General features: G+C 36.8%; 1 protein-coding gene across 3 annotated transcripts in view; it reads right to left on the bottom strand.

Moving 5' to 3' along the window:
* Positions 1–3,665: 3,665 nt before the first annotated feature.
* The window catches only part of LOC134538857 (F-actin-monooxygenase Mical), a 232,538-nt gene continuing 208,704 nt past the window's right edge, over positions 3,666–27,499 (bottom strand). For 2 of the 3 annotated variants that reach the window (XM_063380418.1, XM_063380420.1), the window contains 4 exons: positions 24,632–24,759; positions 17,518–17,630; positions 15,711–15,887; positions 3,666–12,802 (listed from right to left, as the gene is read on the bottom strand). In XM_063380418.1, the coding sequence (XP_063236488.1) occupies positions 12,552–12,802; positions 15,711–15,887; positions 17,518–17,630; positions 24,632–24,759 (669 nt within the window). In that variant the 3' untranslated portion in view covers positions 3,666–12,551. Of the gene's footprint in view, positions 12,803–15,710; positions 15,888–17,517; positions 17,631–22,708; positions 23,905–24,631; positions 24,760–27,499 lie in introns of those variants that run through there. The other variant, XM_063380419.1, reaches the window with a different exon arrangement.

The raw sequence follows: 27,499 nt of genomic DNA, 5'->3' as shown, positions 1-27,499 counted from the left end.
TTTTATAAAAGATTTGAAAATTTATATCTAATGAAAAAAACTGATTAGTAATTTTGAGCAGTTAAATAAACTGTATTTTAAAACAGTTGTAAAATGGCAAGAAAAAAACACACACGAGCATTACTGAAAACTGACAATCGCAACTAATACTGAAAGAACTAAACACGTGAGCAGTGCAGTGGCACGAAATTGTGGTCCTAACGCCAGTGGCTCGATAATGCCAGGTTACAGAATATGACAAACTGAAGGAAGCAGGATGAGAGAGTGCCAACTGTAATAACAATTACAGATTTAATTTGAAACGTTAAATTTTGAAAAAAATAAAATAAATAAAATAAATATTTCAAACACTTAACTGCCACAACGGTGCAAATCAACAGGACGCCGATAAAGCGCAGTCAAAACCACGGACGGTAAACGACCGGGGTGAGAAACACGTCGCAGAGTTATCTGACTAGCATAGCGAGAAGCACACCGAGTTACGCTGTGTCCACACGAGAAACGCCTTAGCACACATCCCCATGGCACAACTTCGCAGTCCACCTCAAACGTGCGATTCCTTCCTCAGCGGCGTAAGTCGAACACCTTTGGCAAGCATCTGAGCTTCAAGGTCGCGATCTTCTTCTTTATACCTGGAATCAACGATGGAGCGTTTAAAGCCAACTCTGCGCTGCACACGGACGGAACACAGTTCACTCAACAAGAAACACAGAACACCGTCGTCAATTTGTGACAATAACCGCTACTACGTGAATCCAACACGCATGCACCGTGAACTTAAACACAGAAAATATTGCAACATCACATCAATGCTTTCGATACGGTAGTGAGTGGTACAGATAGTGTAAATATATAAATTTGTTCAAAAAATAAAATAGTACACAATGGGAATACGAGAGAAGTAATGAATGACAGTTATTTATAAAATGTTAAACAGCTCCATGAGGAGGAAAAATTATGAATACTGCAATACTAACAAAGCGGTGTCTTGATTAACCGAGCTGTGATTAACAAAGGTTCAGTTTCATCCAAAAAGCTCTGAAGTGCCGTTCCCTGCAAAGACTGTTGAACCATTTACTTGAGCTCCTACAAAACGGTCTAACCGTTGTCTAAAGCCATATTAAAATAACCTCACTGATGCAATTTACTGGTTAAGCAAATCAAAGAGATTTTTGGCTTTACAGCACATTAATTTTATCACTACTTTGGTGGAGTAAGTATTAAAAAAAAAAACAAAAAAAAAAACAGCTTTCTGTAAAAATAAAAACACAGAAATGTTCTGTTTTAAAAATGAAAATGGACTGATATCTTCTCTCTAGCTCGTCTGGTGTGAGTCATCGCGTGTGTTACCGACTTTAATGACTTCGCTGTCTACCAGATGTTAAAAGCCCGTGTGCATGCGCGCACACACACCCTATACCACACTTACCAACTTGTACGACTTACCTGCAACATGAACGGAAAATGATTTTACCTTATGGTTGTACCACACTCTACCCACTTTAGGATATTATTTTAAAAAATGCTGACTATTTTGCTAAATAAGTAATGGTATATCTATGTCAAACAAAAATAAAATACATACATTTTGATTTCATTAGTTTCCTCACTGGCAGCTACTAGCCAATCATACCCAGAGATTCACTTTCGTTTCAGCTTGTATAATATGGAAGTTTTTTGAAGGAATGGAATTAATATTTTGCAGGCGTAATATTTTTTCTCCATGAATTTACTATGTCTAACTTACTTCAAGATCAAATTGGTTTAATGAGGCATGTTTTCTAATTGCAGTTGTGGCTAGTAGCACTATGAGACTTACAATATTTGGTATGGCTTCAATATTTTTTTGTGTCAAAATTATGACTGGGATAAGCATGTAGTACCTTTGTCCAGTTTGTTGTCATTATGTAATCATTGGAAATGGTGGCAAAAAAATAAAGAAATAATCACTGCATCGAAACAAATCATATCAGCAATTCAACATGTTGTGAAGAAGATAAGAAAATTCAGAATTAGTTTGTGAATAGCATGGACGTGATTTTATTTATGAATTTCACTGTGGAACATAACCTACCACTGTAAGTGGTCGACCTCATAGGGTTTCTGTTTAGGAATATGTGTTCATTAGACATTAAGAAAAATCTAGCAGGGGCAAAACAAAATAGCTGAGCTATTTTCAAAGAGACTTTTCAAATGCTACTTACTAAATCACACTTTCAGTCCGTCTATCAACACGAAAGTAGTAAAAGTTAAGATTGTAGACTATATCCTGGGTAAGCAACTGTTGAGTTTGACAAAGATGTGCAAAAAAAAAAAAGATTGTCTCACACATTTTTTTTTTGAATAACTTGGTAGGTGATCCAAATGTTTTAAACAAAAGTAATTTGATGTTTGCTAAATTGAAACACAAAGTGCCTGCAGTTATGCTTGAACACAAACTGGCTTAGCGGGACTTATTGTAATGGTATGTTTGTGTTACTTGATTAATTTGGGCCACATAAAAAGGGTAGATAGGTAGCTCTCAGTAAAAATGTATACAATTTATTCTGGACATAGACATGCCTGTGGTAGATTGTAAAAAAATGTTGAATAACTATTTAGTAATGTTGTTGTTTATTTTAAACTTAAGAAAAAACAAACTGTCAAGTTTGAATCTCGCCTTAACTAAGAATTTTTATTTGTTTACTGAATTTGGAATTTCAAAAGTTGGTAAGTATGCTAAACACCAAAAACATCTGCTGGCATTCTTAAGCAGTTGTCTTAAAATTATGGAACATAAAACAATTTAGGGACGATTCTTGTACATGATACGAGGGCGGTGTTTCGTTCTGTCAGTCGACACTGGTACGGGATGTAGGAAGCACTTTGCTTTACCTTGAATACACTTGCTTGCATTGCATACAACCACCAAATACTGTCGGATGTATTTTGTAGTATTAGACTGAAAAAGACACATTTGAAGTGCTCCAACCATGTAGCTTACTAACTACTAATATGCAGGAATATAAATAAACGTACTATTCTTTTTTTTTATTTTTTTAAAGAGGGTGAAAAACTACTGCAAAGTTTGTTAGTCTTGAAAGTGTTAAATACTTCAAACCCACCAACATTCAATGCTGAAGGAAAGTTTATTATTACTATTATTACTTGATAATATATTGTTTATTACAATGCCCACAATTTCTTTTAGAACAGAGTTTTAAAGGCAAGCTAATTACAGACCTATAGCCAATTAATAAATGAAGTCTTTTATAAAGAATATTGCAACAGATCTTGGCATTATTCATTTAACATTAAAACTATTTATTTTATACCTGTATTTAATTTTTTTTTATACAAAAAACCTTTATGAAATATGTAGGTTTCCAAATAGTTATTACAGTTTCTTAGAATTGAAATATGTATGCATAAAGAAAGCAATGGTTTAAACGCATGCAAACTTGAGAGTTGTTCTTACCTAGCAGACGGAGTGCAACAACCATGCCATGCCAACTCTAGTCAGTGGTTCGTGCGCTAACTCTGACCTTGGTTGTAGTGGCTGAGTGGGGGGGTCAGTGCCGAACCCAGCCACCGCTACCACCCAGTGTTTAGTACTGTACAATACTGGTGAACACACAGGCACGGGGCAACTACTGCGTGCGCGTGAGAAAAAACTACCACAACACTTACAAATAAGAATTCCATATAATCACAGTGGTACAAGCATGATTGTTTTGGTGGACCAAATTTACATACCACAGAGAGCCATTTTGTCTTGTCTACAAAAAGTAACAAAAAAATAATATGTTGTTAGACACACATCAAGCAAAACCTTATTCCACAATCATACAGCACGAAGGTAAACAATTAGTATGTGGGTATTATACATCAAGCAGTTAACCAAATTTTTGTTATACAAAAATAGAAAAAAAAAAAAAACTTTCCAGAAAGAAAAAAATTACACTACTACAAATACCTAGCACAGTAATAATGGAAAAAATTGTTTCAATCTTATAAACAACTAATAAAACTCATATAAATGAAAAAAAAAATAAAAATAACGCTACACAGAAATTAATGTTGCAGTTATGAAACCACCGCACACATTACAAAGTTTCAGAATGAATTACGTACATAGACTGGTAATAAAACATCTACAATTCGCCCAAACCAAATATGCTTATTGATGGGTAAAACAAACTGGTGGTGTGTAGCATTTAATAAATAGGCAAGAGAATTATGTTAACAGATCTGTGAATAAAATTTTTTTTATCAAAACCTTTTCCACTGCCGATCTGAAATCGAAGGACATGATTCGTGCCGGACTTGGCATCATTAAAAAATAATAATACATCAGTAGAGGAAAACTGTGTGACGAATAGTAATGAAACCAAAATAACACTACAATACACAGAAAAACACCAAACACTAAGGCAAAAACATGAACTGCAATAAAATTCTCCTAAATGACTATTTTGTACAACAAATGTAAAATTCAAATCATAAATATTTTGTTTAGGTTTTTATTTGGATTTATTAGAGCTTAAAGTAAAAGTCAATAAAATAATAATAATATGGAACAGCTAGGTAAATAAAAGCAGTCTATAATTGATATATACAGATGTGGCTAAATGCCTGCAGAGAAAAGTCATAAGAAAAATAAATGTGGAGGAAAACAGGGCTTTACGAATTTCATTTTTTTCCCTTCAAAATATAAAACTAGTGTAATAATCAGGTATCATTAATAAGTAAAATTAAAAACTATAAATGTCACTCAAAACAAATTAAAAAACTAACATTTTTTTTTATTCAGCTCCCAATATTTTTACGTTTTAGTAGTTCAAGTACTATGGTGTCATGTTATAATACATAAAATGTGTCATAAACCAAAATTAGTTATTTCGTTCTTTGGTACATTTATACTGGCGACATGTTCAAATCTAATGAAAAATTATTAACAATAACAAAAGATCGTTAGTACTTCAGAACTAATTCATAAATTAAAAAACCCATATAAATGACCTAACATATCAGGCAGCCAAGCTAGCTTGGTGTGGGATGAACCAAGCACATGAGATTTTCAAGAAAGTACTCTCACACAGAATGCAGTTGCAAAATAACTAAATGTTATACTCCAGCCCCTCGAAATACGTAACGCTGTTCAATTACAGCAGTTTTGAAGTAACGATGCTAATAAATTTTGGCACTACTTGAAGTAGTGCTGTTTTCTTTTGTGTAAATCTTTTTTCCCTGCACATGCAAAAGGCAACGGTACTTGTGTAGCATTAAATACACTGCAACAAATTTAATAATGTGAAGAATCAATACTTGCAAGTAGGGATGGGGCGACCGAATCCAATATCCGCCGAATCCGCAGAATCCTAGGGATTCGAAGGTTCGGCGGGTCTGATACAGGATTCGTCAAAGGATTCGGTTTTTACTATTTACGGGAAAAAAATACAGTAAAAATCGCTTACGAGGTCCCGCATGGTAGGTTTTTCCGTATAAAGCGTTTAAATCGCCCGAGGTCTCGTCATTTACGCCATTAAATGTGTGATATAATGCCCGTTAAAATTTTTTCTGAAACTTCTTGTCTCAAATAATAGGTTTGTTTGACTCAAGGTCTCTCGCGCTCCTCGGGAGTTGAAAGAGTTGGGAGCGAGTTGACCTGAGGGCAAAAAGAGTCGGTAACTTTTAATACACGAAGAAAACGCGATTTGTTGTAAAACAATGATGGCGGAAAATATAGCAGACATCGTGAGAAATTTGTTTGGAAATGGAAGATTCATCTAAAGATGAAGTAGCTATTGATTTACCATATATTGGACTACAAATTATGAGAGAGCTTGATAAAGGTAAAAAAAAAATATATAATTATTGCTTTTTGACTTTAAACCGCCTGTGGTATGCATAAGCTAACCTGTACTAGGAAACTATTGCAAATCTTTTGATTGTTAAATAAAGGACGCCGAATAAGTTATATTGTAATGTTTTTCCGCTTCAATGTCGTCATCAACGTCATCTATTAAAATATTACCGTCATCACCAAATGTAGCTTGATAACATATTGACTCCATCGTGAAAGTCGCGCCAAAACAACCAGCAGACGACTTGCCCTCGCAACTCTTCCTCGAGAGGAGCAGCATCGAGAGCATGACCTGAGTGACCTGAGAGCAACTTGCCCCCGCGAGTAGAACGACCATCCGCCATACTGCTTCCGAGAGTTGACAGGTCAAAAAGAGACCTCGAGTCAAACAAACCTTATGGCACACGTAAATATGAAGAAAAGACAAATGAACAACAACATACGAAGAAATATGGATGATGTACCATAACTACAGTACAAACCCAATAGTTATTTTAAGATAATTACCATAAAAAGAACTAAAGATTCTTTGTAGAATACCATAATTACTACAGAAGCATGATAGCTACCATATTTGCACTATAGTTACCGTAACAACTGAGATGTATATTTACCGTGATAGTAATATATTATTTATTTATGACATATTAAATTAAAGAACATTGTTAAAAAAAAAAAGGATGTTAAACTTTCATATGTAAGGTTGGCACATGTTACTAAGAAATAATGCGATCTGAAAGAATGCAGTACTACTACGAAAAGTGAAAATGGTACTTGTGGATTTTTAGGTTATGGCAGTCTCTTTCGTTTTTCAGTAATATCGGCCGAAAATTAACGAGCGTACTGTATCGGAAGTCGGCAGAAATGCCGATTCAACTAAATATTGGCAAAATCGGCTTCTTCAATACAGCTCTACATTTAATGACATGAGTAAACATATTTCAGACTTCAGGATATTGAAAAAGACTTTAATTTCCATGTAGGTTTATGTGTGTATGTTTTTTTTGCAAGTGTAAATTGAATGAAGTAAAATGTTTTTATTTTTATTACTTTCAATTGATTAAACTTTAATGACCAGTTACAGATATTTATGACACTAATTTTGAGGTTAAGCAATTTTACTAAAGCATTCCAGCCAAGCAGGTTGCCAGCGATAGACGCTTCTCTTCTGCTGGAAACACTATCTCATCTCCAATCGTAGAGCTAATTTAACTCCTGAACGTGCAGAACAAATTATTGTTCTGAATGATAGATTAAAGAATAGAATTTAATACTCTGTGACAATCTCTCTCAGAATTATTGTGCTAAAAAGTGGAAATGTTGAAACAATGTGAATGTACTTTTCAAACAACATGATTTTTGGTGCTAAGTTTGTTGAAGCTCAGTAAGGACTCCAGAAAAATTGACAAGGGTGAAATTTTTCCAAAGTTATGTTACATTTACACAAACATATACTTGGTTATGTTAGTTGGATGATATCAGTTACTAATGAACCAATAAAAACAGGTAAGATTCAATGAAAAAAAATGTTATTTTTTTTCTAGCAGTGCAAAATGTAAACACACTCTGTAAATAGTTACCCAAAATTAATAAGCCCACTTCATTTTAATACTTTATTCAAACATGATATTAAGTTTAAGATAAAAATAATTTCCCAAAAGTGTAACTGTACCACAAAAACTCGAGCTCGGCTCGAAGTAAAATTCTTAGGCTCGCAGACCTGTAGCTTATTTATAGAAAAAATCCTAACCGCTAATCTGTACTAAAACTGAAATTTCTTAAGAAAAAATTGTTGTCTTTATATACACTTATACCAGAAATGTACCAAACTACAAGTGAGAAAGTCAAGGGACTTTTAGTGCAAGCAGAATACATCTCACTTACATTAGATATGTGGACATCATCTATTAAAAGATTTGGGTTTGGGTTCGAGATTCGGCAATTCCAGTCGAGGATTCGAGTTAGGATTCGGATTCGAGGAAATCAGGATTCGCCCCATCCTTACTTGCAAGCTTTCCAAATGTAACATTTTTTTGTCAAATTTATTGCGCACTGAACTCTTGTCGTGCCTGATGATCAAATTCAGGTTAATGTAAGTAAATTGTGTTAGTAAAAAAGTACAAAGACTGATACAAGAGGTAGGTATATTTTAAACTTCTTAAGTGTTATTCTTTTGATTAACCTTTTGCTTTCATATCCATAATTTAATTCAGAAAAAAAGTAATATTTGGAATTAGAATTGGAATCGGATTTGAAGAAATGTGGAATCTACCTATCCATACAATAGCCAACATTCATAGACAAAAAAACTTGAAATCTTCCTCATGATTATTTTTGTAGACCTTAAGCCATGTCAGCATAATTTCAGACAGACACTGCTTTTATTTACTTAACCGTTAAGTTTTTTAAAAAATTTTTCTTGGATTCTTCAACTTGTAAAAAATGCATAGATATTCAATAAATTTTTGCAAGTTATTATATAAATTTTGTAATGAAAGCCGGAACTAAAGATTTATGGATTTTATATTGAAACAGATAAAATTAAGTAATTCAAGTGAGTTTTGTTGCATTCCAATATTATGTGGTGTATTGACTTCTGTTGAAGTGTTATTACTACGGTTTTTATTGCAATTCATTATATAATCTTGCCTGTACCGATGGCTCGAACTAGCTCAAATAATGAATTATGCCCAATTGCACTTCATTACAAGAAACAACACGCTCATCCTACCACCAACTGACAGTTCAATGTCCTTGAACTGAGTCGTGGTTTTGCGAAAACCATTTTACACACAGATTAAGATTATACTGACAGGCACAAATTAGGAAGGGACTTTGTGTCTGCGGGTGTAGACAATAAAACCCAACCCCAAATATTATGAAAATACTAGAAAGTTACATAATCAAGACTATACGACAGTTAACCACACAATTGTTGATATACTTATTTATTTTAAAGACTATACAATTGTATTATAATAAAAATTTCAAATTAAAAAGTCACCAATGGAACCTCTATTAGTCTCATATGGGAGGAGAAAAATAAAAACCTGGCTATGACACTGAAACTGAAGTGTAAAAATAATTGTAAAATAATGAGTGTAAAATAATAAAATTAGTTTTTGTAAAAAAATCTTATACAAACATTGTACAGCAGTACATACCATTGTCAATATCTACACAGAAGTTAAGAAAAAAAATACATAGCAAATTTTTAAAATAAGTTAGTTTGACATGAAATGAATTTTATGACAGAAAGTTCAAAAATTGAAGTTAGGTACATAATCTGAAAAGTAGTAGTATCATTATGTTAATGAAACATGCAACCAAAACCATTAGAAGTTAACAAACCAAGCACAATCTATTAGCACAAGTGAAGACCCAGATGACCACATACACAAAGCTATAAATTGCAGGATGCAAGACACCACTGCACAGACTACAGTCTAGTCCAGAAGTCTTGTGAGACAAGTTACTAGAAACAGCAGGCAGCGCATTGTGGGATTATCGGCACTGATTTATTTTTGGACTAAAATTAAATTCCGCAAATTAATTTTGACAGAGAATTCATAGCTAAACGTATTGTTCACTCCCATTAAATCTTTTCCACTGGGTTCCTCTAGAGATTCTCAGCGCTTGAAGTGAGAGTTTGCAAACCCTGCGTTGCGCAAGCAGATAAGACTCATTTTCTTTCCATCTCATTTAAACAACATTTAAACAAAGAAGCTATTAGTTTGCTTATAGCAATGAAAATGAGATTACAATAATGTTAATTTTTTTATCAAGGAAAACCATCAACTCCAATTTTTTTTTCCCTTCGAAAGTGGCCTTCTGATGCCATTGAATTTGCCAGTGCAATCCGAAATTTACAAGATAAGCAAGTCAAAGAAAACACCAGCCTAGTTCAATCTGTTCCTTTTGTTTACGAATACTTGTTTTTTTATAATTAGTTGATTCTGCAAAACTCGGGGTCAGTACACGTAGGGAGAACTCCACGCTCCACTGATGCATGTATGTTCTCGGCCCTTAATTTCCCTGTCACTCTGTTTCTCTCTCGCGCTCCTCACCCCAGCTCACATCTCGCACGACTTCTGGTCCGCATTTCACTGAGGGCTACACAGTCAATTACTGAATTACATTCTAATCGTGCTAGAGTTAATCACGTTTAAAGAAGCGCTTTGCGAAAGTTAACTAGTATGCAGTACACAATTAGTCCATCAAGGTTTTCCGAACAAAAAAAAACAGAATATTATGCAGTCCAATGCACTAACATCTCAAAAACAAATAAAAGGTCACTGTTACATAAGCATTCACCATGGAAAACAGCCATCTACTACACCATGCAATGTTACAAATCACAGTAATTTTTTTTTCCTCCCTACAATCTTAAATTTACTCATGTTACATTCTGTTCCAAACATGTTATGATATTTTCTGACCGTTTTGCAACAAAATTTGCTTATCTGTAACTGCACGAAGTTTTTAATAATGTGAGCAACAATGAACATTAAAACTGTTGACAAAAAAAAAGCGTGAAAGACCACCAAGCATGTTAGAAGCAAAAATTCAAAATTCAATAATCAGCTTCAACGATTAAACCACATATTAAATAGGTAAATTACTTTAATGGTACATAAAACTAAACAAAAAAACACAATAAAGAACTAAATACAATAAAGTCTACGAAATGTGCAGAGGGTAAACCGCCTGAGTGTGTGTGACGCGGTGTTTCCAGCGATCATGTTCGTGAGGAGTGATGTCAACAAGACAGAGGAGTTTTATACACATACTTGCTTTTAGGTTTGGTGTGTGATACATAATTACAGATAAGATTTTATGGTTTTACTTTTAGGCCAGTTATATTTTTAAAACTGGCAATTTCAGTGTTGTTTTTTTTTTATATTTAAGAAATTTGTATATTCATAATGATGGAATATCATTCAACCAAAAAATGAGTTAAATGGTCTAAAATACTTATTTCACAAAAAAAAAAAAAGTAATTTTAACTGCTAAATAATTCTCTTTTAAATTACAATAATTTTTAATGAGAATGTCTAACTAAATGGATCAATAAAAATAATCCTGCAAGTATTTGAACGTTAAAAAAAATGTAAAAATGTGTTATGTAATAACAGTTGCAAAATTTTAAGAAAGTAAATTTTTTCCGATTCTATTTAGTCCATACATTTTGGTACAGCTAATTAGGTTAATTACATTCATGGTATTTAATATTTTCAAAAATCATGTTTTTATGATTTGAGTTTAAGTTTTGATTAATAATGCGGATTAACTTCATGATTTAAGTAACATTTGGTGCTTTGTGATGTACTAAGTTGCTTTGTAAGTACATGCTACACACATTCACTACATAATAGATGAATAAATACAAAAATTTAGCATGGGAAAACAAACAAAAGGAAAATCTATGAAATCATTTGATTAAGAGATGAAATGTAGCCAAGCCTACGCACTCCAAATGTGCCCAATGCATTGGCAAGATATCGGAATGCACAGATTCCCACAGAATCAATCATTTATAAGATTTTGTATTTTTCTCATTTAGTCATATTCAAAATGTTTTATTTAATCGTCAAGACCAACAAGCTAACATGTTTATCTCGCAAACTATTACTCACCAACAGTACGATATACAATTTTTTTTAAAGGTGTGTAATCAATGAAAATTTACTGTGTGTAGAAATAACAATGTCAACAAAATCACAGAGAAAAAAATGTTAACTTTTCCTGACTTGTTTATTGTTTGGCTAACTACTGTGATTTGTGTGAACTGCATAATTTTATATATATACATATAGATTAGATTATACACTAGACTAGTCACGGAAGGGTTTATGCCCGCGTCAGACTGCTTCACCAATGTCTCATAGCTAAAACTACACAACTTTAGTAGTGCAACACTATAGGGGAATTCATGATTCAAAATAAAATTAGAGTTATGGTTACTGACCTCCCTTTGTATATATTACAATTACATGATATTTCACAAATTTGGATACCTTTATAAGTTGCCGCAACAAATCGAAATCCAAATTGAAATCGGAATATTAAGTCAAGTCCTGACCCGGCAGTTATAATTGGAATCAGCCCAGCAATGACCCGAAACGAGGTGGAGTGCCCGTGCATCCGACACTCTACTACTAGAAGCCTCCGCGTGACAGGTGACGACGGAGGGGTGGTCTCTCGCTGCTTACACCGAGGAGTGCGCTCCTACCCTAGGACGGGCGGGCAAGCAAGCAAGGAAGGTTAGCAACAGGCTTCGCAAGCCGATGATGCACTACGCTCATCAACACCAACAGTCAGAAAAATCATGGAACTTTGTCTGAAACAAGATCACGTCAGTTATAGTAGCGATTAAAACACACAAACACAAGAAAACAACTCGAGTATCAAAAGTCTCAAAAAGTACTCTGAAACAGTAAGAACAATGTTCTTGGTAGTAACAAATAAATCACGACTACTACTACTACTAACTAAAAACTACACAATTATTACGCTCGTATTATGGCACACGTCAGTATCGTTACACTAGGTAAATCGTAGATGATGTTAATTAATGTTAAATGAAGTTCTAAAAACCACAAAATAATGATGTTAGTAACGAGAAGGAAAACGAAAGTCACAAGTCGGGAGCGATGGAAGTCGAGGAGGAGAGGGACCACCAAGCACCATGCGAGGAGCGGGGGAGCTAGGCGACAGAGCCGACTACAACGTAGGACAGGGTCCAAGCGACCACGAGCAGCACCGCGAGGCAGGCCAGGGAGCGCCCGGCGGGGCCCGGGGTCGGGGTCCACGTCACGCCCCGCCACAGCCGCGGGCCGCACCTCTTACGGTCCTCCTCCAGCAGCAGGGTGAGCGAGTCCCGTCGCTCCACGATCTCCAGCATCTCCTTCAGGATCCGCCCCTCCTTCGCCACGTCCTCGCTCGTCTTGCTGCCGTCTGCGCACACACGCCACACACGCTGACGACGGACATCAGCCGCCCTGGCTTCATGCCAAGTCAACAGGCTTCATTCAGGGGCATGTCAATGGTTTTTCACGTGAATACGTCTTTAAAATTGCTTCCATAGTGGGAGGCAATTCAAAAAAATAATGACTACAAAATCAGGGGATACAGTTTGGTGTTGCAGCTACATATCTATCATCTCCATCCAAAATTTTATCACACCACTGGATAGCTGAAGAATCAAAGAATTCGTTACGCCAAGTGAGGACTGTGACGCATCGCGCACGGTGGAGGGGGGAAGCGCCGCCATTTTGAGGTCATTTTTCTGCGTTTCGAGATTTCCATTTAGTGTAACTTTTGACTCGGAGAAGCTACGACGTTCGTTTGGGTTTCAATCGTAAGCTCTCGTCAAAATCTATAGATTGCATATATAAAACATTAGTGTGAAATAGTTACAGTGAATATATATAATGTTAAAATAAAAAATATTGTATTTTATATTTTGTATAGAAAATATTACCTGTTACGTGCACGTATTCACATACAACACACGGCCGTGTCCATGACACAGCCACACCACATTTTTAAAAATAGACGTGGACAGTAATTTTCCTCTTGTTTTTGAAACTCATGTGTACAATATATTTCTTCTGATTTACCAAATTTCTGCTTCAAGGTTCGTCTTACATGTCATGTTGGTGAAAAAATCAAGAATTATTTACACTTTTAACTTAAGTCATTCACTATTTTTAGTTACTTACGATTGCAACCAGTAACAAGTCATTAAAAAAGAGATGATGGTAGGCTCCTTGGAAATGAACCTTACCAGTTAGCTAAATTAAATGAAATAGAAAGTTCAGAACACTTTCCTCCCACAAATGTGATCCAAAATTGATTCCCGGCAGTGTTGAACACAGTTTATAAGCTAGAAAGAAAAGGTTTTGGGCATTGCCTTAGGTCAGTGTTTTCCTTGTAGCACTCTCCATTCCCCAATAATGTTGCATTCTACTCACATTTCATCATCTTCTCAGTCTCTGGTTATCTCAATGTCAATAATACATTAAAACCACAACTGACTGCTGCTACGCTGAGCCTAAACCCCTTTCCCTTGCACATGGCTATGCCCATAAAGAGCACAGAGTCTCCATTCTATCGGTAAAATATTTTTATACAACTACTGAAATTTTATCATTTATAGCTAATGCCCGACATGCATTGCAATGCCTCAATTTTTTTTTGTAATTTTTCTAATTCTGTATCTTTATCTATATCTCTATATCTCTATATCTCTCTATATCTCTAGTAGTGCTGTGTCGGGTCTACTTTTTTCCAGGGTTCTCCGTTCAGTTACATTTCGTAAAAATCCGTTCTTGGTTTTCAGTTTTAGGTTAACCTCCACACAATTTCAAGTCATACCAAAGATACAGCCTGCCCTAATGAATGGTGTGTTTGTTCAACATGACTCATCAGCACCCCTCTTAACTATAATTAAACGACAAACAAGCTACCTAGCCCCAAGTAGCATAGTTGTATCTCGTGTCACTAGATGCAATTATATAAACCAAATTAACCCCACAAATACCCTACTTAAGAGAATATTTTTTTCAGTGAAGTTAATTTTAATACTTTTTTAATAAATATTTAATGAAAGCGAGTAAAAATTTTATGTCCATGAAATAATGAAAGGATCCCTTGTCTTGCGAAACCCAACCCCTCGAATAATGACATTATTTATTATTGTCTTTGGGTTGTTTGGCTTGAAAAACTGTGTCTGGGAAAAATCAGGTTGACTGGGGTGGAAGTGCTGAAGGCTGGAGAGATGTACATATTTGTCTGAGTTACAGGTTGGTAATGTTATCATCACAGTCTGTTCAGTCTGGTATGACTGTGGCCCGGCCCTTAGCGGGAAGGATGACAATGTCAGAATATGCTTTTAGTGTTTTGATGGCTTTAAGCTCGTCAGAGGTAAGATTTGGTTTAGGTGGCCTGGCTGTGTAATGGCAGTCCGAACTGTCGACAGAAACTCCTCCTGTTCGACTGCTGGCAGTTTGAATATGGCACTTTCTACAGAAGGAACTATGAAACAGGGATTCTGTGAGGAGCAATACTGAAATTGAGCCCTTTCTATAAAACAGATTTTTCACATTCTGAAAAAATTTCTTCTGATATTTATGACTGTATTTTTGAAAATTTGGTGTTGGATGTGCATTTCAGTATGTCGATCCTAACAACGTGGCAAGTTTTTTTTTGTTTTTGGTTGTCCTTGCATTTCAGTGATTTCTTCGTTAAAAGATTCAAGATAGATTGGTGAATATTATTGAAATATTTGGTGCTAAGAAGTCACTGGATTTCCAGTTGGAGTTCAGAAATTTAATTGGAAAGTTTTTTGCGACAATGGTGAAAAGCTATTCTTTCACACAAACAAAAGCACACACAATAATACACAAAATCAATCACACACCACATAATAAAACCACACACACAATATATCGCACAAAATCAATCACACACCACATAATAAAAACACACACACAATATATCACACAAAATCAATCACACACCACATAATAAAACCACACAAAATCAATCACACACCATATAATAAACCACAAACACAATATTATCAAACACAATCAATCACACACCACATAATAAAAACACACACACAATATATCACACAAAATCAATCACACACCACATAATAAAACCACACAAAATCAATCACACACCATATAATAAATCACAAACAGAATATTATCAAACAAAATCAATCACAACACCACATAATAAAACCACACACACAATATAATCACACAAAATCAATCACACACCATATAATAAACCACACACAGAACACTTATATTCTGGTCATTGTGTAAATGAGGACCAGGACGGTGCTCACCGTCTATGCTCATCCTGTCGCGCAGGTCCTGCTGCAGCCTGGCGTGCCGGTCCTCCAGCTGGATCTCCTCCGCCCGCACCGCCAGCTCCCGCTCGAAGCGACGCAGCTCACTGCGCTCCCGCATCAGGTCGAACCACTCCCTCAGCAGCTCGCCCTCCTCGCAGTCCCCCTCCGCGCCTGGCCGACACACGTCCGCACTCATCCACAGTCAACCACCGTCAACCACCGTCAACCACGTCACCTGCAGCCCGTCCGAGGGCCAGAGCTTCAACTATCAACTAAAATACATTTAACATTTTGAGACCTGCCCATACTCAAAGGCTAGGTCCCCAGCCAGGCGGGGCTGTTTAGTAAGTATTTTTGGATTCATGTATGAAAATTGAAAACATATCAAAACTATTTTTCTTGATAAATGCACAAATAATATGATGATTTTGTGGATAAATTGCTAACATTTTGAAGCTGCACATTTTTATGCACTTCAAGAGTGAAATGTGACGGAATGAAACAGGATTAAGTCCAATGCACATGTTGCAGTTAATCTCAAGCCTGTTCAAGCACAAGTTATACAATGTGGAACGTGGTTAGTTTCCATAAGAATGAAAATTAATTTTTGTAGCAAACGGTAGAAAAACGTGTGCTCATACATATTTTTTGTCATTGAACTAATTGCTACAACTAGTTGCACCTATTTTTTTTTTTAATACAGAAACTAGTTCCATATGGTTTTCTTCAGGGTTACATTATAATTTACTAACTGAGAAAATTATGTTAGAACAAACTTGGCTTCAATGATGTTTACCATAAAGGACACGTACAGAGCATCAGTTAGTGATGAGACATCACCGAACGCACAGCATGTCTAGTTGACGTGGGAACTGAAGTGTTAAAGTGGCACAAAGCTAGAAACAAGGGGTGCGTGAAGTGGCGAAGACCATCATGAAGGGTTGTGCAGGAATGTGCCAATTTTAACGTTGGAAAGTGATAAAACCTTTTCACAGATAATCTCCACATGATTTAAGTCGACAAGTCTCCAAACATGCGACTATTAAACTGAACCGAGGCTTTAAAAAACAAAATGCTAACAAACGGCTCCTGGAGATTAAAAGTTTCATGACTTCCAGCACACTTACTGTTTGTTTGGTCACTTTCATGACCAGTCCTTCAGCTTTTTACATTTCTGTGAATTTCGTTACATGTTGGACGAACTGTAAAAACGCCCACACCTTAAGCCAGGAGGCCTAGTGGAAGATTGCTTGCATACTACAAAAGGCTTTAATTCAGTACTTGCAGGACAATGGCCAAGCCGAATCACAGATTTTGTTAGATAATAGAACATCAGTATAAATTTATCGGGAGTACCAAATATGAAACGCAACCCATCGGAAACAGGAAATACTGCACCGACAGTAATGGTGAATTCCGCTGAACCCCACACCACCGGTGCTTATTATGACATAGCAGCATAACTAGACAGTACATTAGTAAACAAATTTTTTAATACACATAATCATATTCATTTTAACCGCCTTCTGTAAAATACAGTACGAACAACACCAAAGCATAATGATTCTATGGAAATTATGTTTACCAATTTCCACTGTCAGCTTTGTTTACATTTTGAAGAAGCTGTTCATTGAAAACTGTGAAACATGCACTACCAGAAACACAAGCTCAATTACTCAAGGTGTAAAAACGTCGCCTAGATCTCAAAAAGACCTGACATACCAGTAAAGACCTAATAATAATAATCCAAACTCACTAAATTACTGTAATCACTCGCGGCAGCGGGGGGCCGGGGGCTCACCTGTGCCTTCCCCCCGCAACGCCTTCTCCACCCGCACGCCCCTCTCCTCCAACTGCCGCTGCTTCACTTCGACCTCCTCCAACTGGCGTTGAATCTCCTGCGCCATTCGGAGCCTGCGGCACGCCACCAAGCAACACACGTTCACGCTCCGCACGTTCCAGAGGGCACACAGACCACTCATTCTTGGAAACAAAACAAGCTGGACCAAATTCGGTAGGTAGGCAAAGGTGAACAAGTAAGGTTTTGGCAACGAAACTTTTTTTTTGCCGAGGGGATTATAACTTTCGAGCGTTTTAAAAATTCTGATCCCTTGAAGGGAATAGTTAGGTACGTGGTGGGGGAACCGGCAGAGGAGGATAGTGCGAAAGCGGCGACGCCACTCCAACGCATGCACTAGTGATCAAATCAGAAGAAGGCTGTTTTTTTTTTGGGGGGGGTTGGGGGGGGGAGGAAGGTGGTACGTAGCGTAGCATGCTATATGCTAGTTGTAACGGCCGGAAGTGTTGTTAGCAGGGGAGAGGTAGAAACGCAGTAGTGATGCTACGGAATTCTCGTACAGCTGCTTGCGTTTGTCAGCTCTTTAGTTTTTTTTTTTTTTTGGATTGGAGATCATACACGCTTCCTTATTTTTCCCAATTATTATTTCTTGTTCATTACAAATACTAAAAATTACCTCTGTCTATACCTAATAAGCAAGAAGTTTCACATCTGTTGCATGTGGACTCTACGCACACACTTATTTACATCAGAATTTGCCAACTGTTTTCATCACTTTGTTTGGGAGGACTAAGTATAAATGAGCTGGGACCAAGATTACAACCACATGCTCTTAGTCAGGGACGACTACCTTCGTTATCAAAAATACATGCTCATTAGCATTAAACAAATTTATTTGCAACTAGTGCTAAGGGTTATAGTTAGCAACAAAAATTTAGTCAAGATTTTTAAAGGAATTTAATGTTTTGTCTGCTAAGGGATAAATTTTATTTGTGTTTGTGATGCAACTATATTTTGGAGATATAACTGCTATTTTCAAGCTTATCCATTTTTTGGTTTGAATTATTGAACTAGATATAAGTTTTTCGTTAGTATGTACAAAATATTGAAAAAAATGGACACATTAACAAATTAATAACTTAACAACCTTTACAAAACAAATAAGCTGACGGGTTGACGTACATGGTTTTAATGGTTTAATAATTGTTTTTAATCACAGTCAATTTTAGTTAGTTTTACCTTTTGTTGTTTACATTGATTTGCTTTCAATTTTTTAACTTGTTTTTTATATTATTTTATTGTGTTAAGTATTTAATTTCTTTTAAATGACTAAGTTAATAATTTTAGTCCTTGTTTGTTTTAGGGATGTCAGCTGAGTCGAGTGTTTATGTGACTGTCGGAATCGACACTGCGGCACCCAAGCGGCCTATCATGTCAGGAATACCAGTAATCGGTGCGGCGCTACATGGCATGGCGAGCGTTAACTATGGCCTCGGGACATACCATCTACTGCGGAGGATTCGTCAATTGGTTTTGTTTTTGTTACGCCTCTCCTTAGAGCGCTAATAATTTTATTAAGTAATTTCTTAGAGAAACTTCTAAGATACAAAAATTTGGAAACGTACTGGGAAGATAAACTTATAATAAAAATATATGTCAATAATACTTCCGAGGGGCACTAAGGAGGGTGAACAAGAATTTATTACCACCCCTGTGGGCTTACAGATGGCGGAGAGGATCGTAAGGCTTATAAATGAGAAGTCGAGGTTTGGTTGGCGAGCTATTCAATTTATTCTGATTAAAAATTGATTTTCTATTTTATGTTGACAGTGCTTTCATAATTTTTATATGGATTGCATGTTACAAATTTAAGACAACATTATTAAAAAAAAAAGGTGAAAAACAATTGACAATCAGCCCGGGTCTCAACAGGCTGAATAAAATGGCAGGCAGCAAAGAATTTAAGTAAAAAGAATTAAAAAAAAAAAAACTCAATTATTTTAAAATTAAAAAAAAAAAAGTGCCTATAATGCACATGATTGGCACACTTTCATTATACGTGACCTAAATTCCTTAGGCTGCATTCCACATCGGCAACGTTTTTGCCAGTAAGTTACCGCAAGCAAAAACTTTTAAGATCAAGTAGGCCCTACGGGCAAAGATTTCGGACAAATTTTTTTGGGGTAATTGAAACGGTTCCCATACTTTTTTGCATACCATAAGAGCTATATGTTTGTTCAGGTATAAGGTAGCCAATTTTTAAAATGTGTCATAAGGAGTGAAACATCCTCAACGTAACATTTTTCTTGCAAGTTACATAAAACGGTAATAAAATTTATCATCTAAAATACTTTAGGTTGCCACTGGAATATAAAGGAAACTTAGTAGTGCATGGATTTTTAGTGCTGTAGAACATTCAAGAAAATGGCCCCAAGTTATTTAGTAAATACTCAAATACTCGGCTTTGTGATTTAGTAATTTGATATGAGCTCATACAAACTTTTTGACTTAAAGAATTTTTTAACAGAGCTACTACGAAGCTTGTTTAGACTACACTTTTTTTTACGCTTGTTTTATGGAACTGGAAGTCATGTAAAGTAATGAAAAAAAAAGTTTTCATCTTATATTATACGCAATATTTTAGATATATTTAGTATTAAGTTTTTAGCAGCAATTCCGCAATTCTATTGGGAAAGTATCGGCTCCCTGGATGCATTTGGTTGAGTAAAAGGTTGTTTTGATATCTTATCAAAAATATATCTTGATAATGTTTAACTTTTCACTTTAAGTTGAATTTCTTGAGATCAGGTATTGGAGATTTTGTGATTTAAATATTTAGAGCTAATTTTAATATTATAAAAAAATATTTTGGTTTAAATATTGTGAAACTTCCAGCCAGATGTTAAGCTTGTGTTCTCTCGCCCGCGAGTCGGGGAAAGCTTACACATCCACACGTGTTTTCATTGAATAAGAAACCTGATTTATAAGTGCTTCCTGAGTAAATGTGTTGTGTTGGATGCGAAAGCTCACCTCTCATTAGTGCATTACGGGCAAAAAAAGAAGGTACTGTAACATCTTTATTTTTATCATACGCTCACTTGTTCAGCTACGTCAAACATCCCTACTTCACTGCTACGGTCATGAAAATTGGAAACATGGAATCATACATTAGTAGTGATCGTCCATTAATCATGTGCGGCTCGAAAGGGGGGGGGGGGGAGGGGGAGGTTGTCGAGAAAAATCACGAAATATCACAAAAAAGGGGGGGGGGGGGGGTGTGTGTGTGTGTGTAGAGAGATATCACGTGTATTTATTTTTTCGCGCGATTTCTACTAAACCGAAAAGCGACGCATGACCTTGACTCGCCGTAGCCGGGCAACAATATCCCCGCCCGCAGCAACATGAACCACCCGGCTCGGCTTGCCAGTCGCCAGTAAGACTGTGATTTTGGCGCCGAATACAGGCTGTGCTTAATTTTCCAGAATAAAAATAGATTATACCTATATTTAAAGATAATATTTTGAAATTTTTAAAAATATTTTGTACCAAAAAAATACACGTGTGATTTATTGGGGTGGGGGGGAGGGGAGGGGAGGGCGGGGGGTTAGTCTAAAACCTCACCACAAATCACTAGGAGGGAGGGGGGATTAAAAATTTTCTAAAAAAACATCACGTGAGATTAATGGACAACCCTGTAGGGACAAGATTATATGGTGAATTGCGATGAAACTGAATTTACACCGAAAAACACAACAGCACACCATGTAACACTGAAATGTAAGTTAATACTTAAATCAGCATTTTTAATCAAAACTTAACTCAAATCACAAGAACTTATATTTAATATATTATACTCAATGAATGTAATGTATTCAACTTGAAGTTTTTTACTTTGTATGTACTTTGTAGATTGGAACAATTTATTTTAGTCATTTTTGATCTTGCAACTGTTATTAGCAACTCATTTTTACACCATAACATTGGTAAATTTTTCAAAAAAGTACTAGCCACTGTTTTTATGAAATAAGTATCATAAAACATTTATGTGTCATATGTGTTCAATAGTATGCTATCTTTATGAATTAACAGAATTCATAAAAATAAAAACAAAAAACACTGAAATCACCTGTGTTAAAAACAAAATTGGCCCAAAAATAAAACCATATGATCTTGTCTCTATACTTTATAAATTGAAACAACAATAATCTGGCATGGAAGAATTCAACCAAAATCAGGATACAAATGGCCCATTACCACAAAAAAAAATACAAACTAGTATTAGAAGCAAATGGCTATAGCAACATAGAGCAAACACTACTTTATGAGTTAGTTCAAAGCTAGCACAAGCACTTCTGAGGAGAATTCTAGACAAAAATTTGACCTACTAATTATTAACACCATTTGACACACACCTAGCCTGTTTGGAGCAAACTTATACAAGTAGTTTATTATTTTTTAATTCATTATAAGATATGTAACTAAACTGATGTTCCATTATATCAGTATGGGTTTTCTGCACAATGAAGAGTAATAATACAGAAATAAAACATCTTAAAGCTTCTTCTGATTCCAGTTTCATGTGATCACTTTACCAACACTTACAAGTACAAAAAAGAGAAAAACGTGCAGAAAACAAGAAACGAAGATATTTTGTAGTGTTTGAAGCTGACACAACAGATTAGAAAAATGTTTCGTAATCTTGAAGCATCAAAAATTTTAAATTTAATATATAATTGTTATTTCAGTAATAAAATTTTTATTTCCATCAATAAAAAAATAGCAAAACTGTTTCATTATAAATTTTTGATCCCAACATGTAAAAATTGTTTGATATCACTTTTTTTTTATATACATAGTTGGAGGTTATTGGAACTAGTAATTTGAGGACCACAGTTAATAATTGGTTTAGCTATACCTGGCAGTTCTAATGAACACACATTGGAATTGCTTCACCCTTCCTACAACCGGCCCGCCACGAGAAACAAGCAGATACAGCCGAGCCGGGCGCCACGGCCGTAGCCAGGATTTTGTGAAGGAGGGGTTCCAGCACATATAAAATAATTTTAATAGTAAAATTTACTGTCACACGTAGATACAATCTCATGGAACAGCAAACATTTACAACTCCAACCTTTTAAAGTAGAAATTTAAGTAAATGATTTTGCTTGGAGAAACTGAACATTTCATATTTTGGTTTTTATTTTAATTTTTTTTTAACACTTTGCTCTTAAGTCAATTATTTGATGATTTCTTTCAAAAGACATAAATACACATATACTTACGTTATTAAATATGTACATGAAACATGCATGTCAAGATTGTAAGAAAGACTTGCATACAGTTACAGCTTCTAAGGCATGAGACATGTCGGGCTATAATGGGGAGGAAATACATTATTGTAGCCCACTAAGTACTACAATAGTCCTTATAACAATCTATGAGTAGCTAATTTGCTTTACTTGTATGAAAGGGAGGGTCCGGCGCTAGCCGCGAGCCTGCAGGCGCAGGTCGGAGAGAGATATTTCCAAGAAATACTACCTACTGTAGCCGTTACCATGGTGCGACTTCCAAGAATTTTTTATATAGATTTTCATTTCATGGTCTATAGACCCAAAAACCATGGTCAACTCTGAAGTTTATAAAATTTTGTGGACATGACAACTGTCACCACTTTTCTCAAATAACTTCCAGCCTGCTACATAAAATCTCATAGTGGAAAATCTCGGTCCAGTTCGTTAATGGGCAATATCCGACCAAAGAGGTATAAATGGTGAAGGTTTAAAAAAAAAAAAAAAAACACCTCTTTCTAACTCCCGTAATATGGAAAATATCACATCCGTTTGAACGTTTGATAACTCGTAGGTATAGACATGCATAATTCGCGGATTCATTTCGCGATAGGCTAGCATCAAAACAACTATACCTTCGTACCGCTTCTGCGATTGGCCCACATTTTATCCGGGGAACTGTGAGCCAATGGGAAACACTAAACCAAATAAAGTGCCGAATTACGGACAGCCTAGTTAAGACGTCTCACGCGTCAGTAGCCAATGAACAGGTGTCATTTCCGTGATTATTTAAAGGACTGTGGAGTCTATCCTAGAGGTCAATGAATCCACGAATTTTGCAGGTGTATACTCATAGGAGAGTAATGGCGAAATCTTTTGACTGAATAATTCAGTGCATCTCCTAGCTCCATGACCGTCGCTTGTCGCGCTGCAGAGGGAGACGGGAGACGGACGGGCACTCACCTCTTGAGGTGGGCTTGCCTGGCCGCTCGGCGGTTCAGCCGTGACTGCCTCCTGCCGGCCGTGCCCGTCCCGCCGTCGTGCGCCGAGGCAGACAGCGTCGTCCCCCGAGAGTCCTCCTCGCCCTCCGACAAGCTGTCCTCTACAGGGACACAGACACAGCACTCCGCCCCGTCATCAGGAGGCCAATACGGCGGTCCCCGCGCGCTCGCACGCACACAAACACTGACACACAAGCGTGCAGACAAGTCACAGGCCACACCTACAACTGTTCACTCCAGCTGCGTCTACCACAGCGGAACACCGATCGTTCGGCACGTCATCGAACACGCAGACCGTATTTTTTGCACGCCGAAAACGAAACAAAACCATCTCGCTGCGTGTTCGCAGGCTTTTCACGGCCATTGTCTGAAGGTAGTTTGGCTTCTGGGTCGTAGCAGCGTCCTCGGCGAATAATTCACCGACGTCTCGGTCGACATTGCAGTCGCCATCATCAGTGGAGCAGTTACCTGCCGAGGACACGGCTACAACCCAGAAGCCAAGATACTTCATCTCACTGCACTTTTACAGTATCTACAAACTTCAGTTGCAGTAATCATAATAATAATAACCAATCAGTTAAAAACCAAAACTAAATTTTTTAAAGAATTATGTCCAGTAAACTTTTGTATTCCAAAAACTAATTTAAAAAAAACTTTCAATTAGATGTTTTAACAACATTAAAACTAGAAAACGCAGACAAGGGCAGAGCAGCGAGGGCCGTGCCAGAATGTGGGCGGAGCGTCAGTGTTCCGTGCACTGTGCCACTAACACGACAATCCCGGCGGAGAAGCAGGACAGGTGCGCACACAGGAAGCCCGGGAGCGTACCTGACACGCGGAGCGGCGTCGCGGCGCTGCCCTCGTAGTTGGCCGGGGGAGGGGGGACGGGCGGGGGGGGCCCCGGGTCTGCCGCCCGCCGGGGGCTCCGCCGCGCTCCCGGGCGAGGACTTGTCGCTCTGCCAGGCACACGGTCCACAAGCACTCAGGCGACGGCCACAACTCCACTGCTGGGGGATTACGAGCACAGCACCATCACACCAACACCAATCATTACATCCAAATTGCTACCGCAATGGGGGTTGAAGTGTTCGTCGAATCCTAGGGCGCCACCACATGTATAACGGGCATGTGGACCCCGACTGCTCTGTTCTCAGGGCCGTGACGTAGCCCGTGTGTGGCGAGGCCCATTTCCCCTGTAGCACTGAAAACCTCAGAGAACGTGAGTGAAGCTCCTTCCTCTCGCAGCGCTCGCGACTCACTGCCTGTTTGTCCTCCCTCGGCAACTCTCGGGAGCGGAGCAACGACGTCTCACCGGTGTGTGCGGGACGACACATGCACGCTTCGGCGGGGGGTTAAACGCTGGGGTCATAGAGGGTGGTGGTGGAAGGAGAGGGGGCTCGCAGCGTGTAAGGGGGGAGGTGGTGGCACATCGGGCTCAGAAGGGCGCAGCCCGGGACCATGTCAAATTCAAAATATACTTTTATAAGAAGACATGAAACTTCAAAGTAATACATTCAATGAACGTAAAAAATTAACCACGGTTGAAGGTCATTCGAGATGCATGGGGTGTGTAACTGAAATAGATCGGCAACAGAATTAGTTGAAAGGGACAATCGGAAGCACCCAGAGAAAACAAACACAGCCATGTCTACTGCGTTTCACACTTGCAGGAACCCAAGTTAAATTAACTCTTGAAGTTACTCTAGCATGTACAAAATTTTTATCTTAAAACTATATTAAAAATATTTTGTTAAAAGGATTACAATAGTTCACATAACGTACTAAGTGGTAAAATGCAAACTGAAAAATTACTAAACAAAAAGTAACAGTATATAATTACAAAAAGAAAATAATAATCATGGAATAAACACCACTACAACACAAATTTTTTTTTTTGATGCAGTGCATTAAAACAGAATACCAATCTGAGGGGTTTAAGTGCATGACAAATTACAATAAGTGGATTTTCAGCATAAATAATATCAACCTAGTTTAATAACAGTAATAACTAGACTGTTCTACAATGACACGGAAACGAAAAAACGTAAACGGATCCGAACCCGCAAGATATTTAGGTTTCACTATCCATCTGTCGCTTCTACAATGTATGGAATCGTAACATACTGCAACCAATGAGATTGAACTTCACGGTTACGAAAAGTATAATTAAGTTTTAAAAAATTTGAAATCCGAGAACATAGTGCAGTCAGTATTTACATATTTAATAAAAATAAAACCACAAATTAATGAAAGAACATTTTTATATTCTTGTACTTTAAACAATAATTCACATATTTAAATAGTAAATAATCATGGCTAGCATTTCCCCAAGATACTTGGCTTCTATTAGTCACATGAAGTAACGTAAACTGAGCAAAGCTGGGCTAATCCGTACGAGTCTGGGTATATACTTTGTTCCACGATCCATCTCCATTTCTTTATCATTGTAGTACTGGCCTTAAAACAATAACGAAGCAGTCCCAATGCAAAAGGTTAAGAACAGAAAAACAAAAAATAAAAAAAAGATATAGAAAGTGTATTAATATAAATATTTTCCATTTTTCCACCACTTCACCTATGATAATGAAATGAGCAAAACATTTCAACATAGCAAAACAATGGTATCAATAATTTTTACACCTCTGCAAACGACATTGTTTGTAGAAGTCCATCAAAGATTCCTAATCCAGGTAAAACACTGCTTGGGAAAGATAAAAAAAAAACTATAATGTCCTTCTTGTGGGAATGGCATAAAAAATTATATTAAATGCAAAAAAAAAATCCTAATTTATTTACCAGATTGAACTTTCCTAAATGAATAAGAACTTTTAAACTTTGGAGCAGTTATGTTGAGTCAAGTTCCTCATTTTAGGTAGATTTCAAAGAAATACTACCTACTGTAGCCGTTACTATTATGTGACTTCCAAAAATTTTTATATAGTTTTTCATTTCATGGTCCATAGAGCCCAAAACCATCGTCAACTCAAAGGTTTATATAATTTTGTGGACATGATAACAGTCACAATTTTTCTCAAACAACTTCCAGCCTGCTACATAAAATCTCGTAGTGGAAAATCTCGGTCGAGTTTGTTAATTGGCAATATCCGACCAAAGAGGTAGAAATGGGGAAGGTTTATAACAAAACCTCGTTCTAACTCCAGTAATATGGAAAATATCACATCCGTTTGAACGTTTGATAACTCATAGGAGAGTAATGCCCAAATCTTTTGTCTGAATAATTCAAAGCATCTCCTAACTCCATTTTTGTTCTTGTCATGACCATCACCACTCTGTTTAGTGCTGAATCTCATACCACATTTCCTCACTTCCTCACCCCATGCTGTTAGCTGTTCTTGTGCCTTGCTTTACTTTTATGCCCAATCCATCAATTCATCAGCAAATAGCATTTCCTTCTTCCGATCTTTTCTCCCAATCTCTTCATAATTCTCTCAAATACTTTAATAGTCGTGGGAACCCTGCCCTACCCTGCTTCACATTGGCTTGTTTAAACTACTTTGTCTTCCATCTACCAGTTCTCACACTACTTCTGTTTCTCTTATACATACTCCTCACTCTACTTATCACCTCTTCTTTAGTCCCACCTTCTTCCATGGCTTGTCAAATTACTGTCAAGTATAGGTCTCCAATCCTTGGAATTAACGTTGCAGAGAATATCATCACATGATTCAAATCATT

This window comes from Bacillus rossius, chromosome 14 (assembly GCF_032445375.1).
Source record: "Bacillus rossius redtenbacheri isolate Brsri chromosome 14, Brsri_v3, whole genome shotgun sequence".
NCBI lineage: Eukaryota > Metazoa > Arthropoda > Insecta > Phasmatodea > Bacillidae > Bacillus > Bacillus rossius.
The sequence above is the reverse complement of the archived record's forward strand: the minus strand, read 5'-3'. Positions and strand labels throughout refer to the sequence as shown.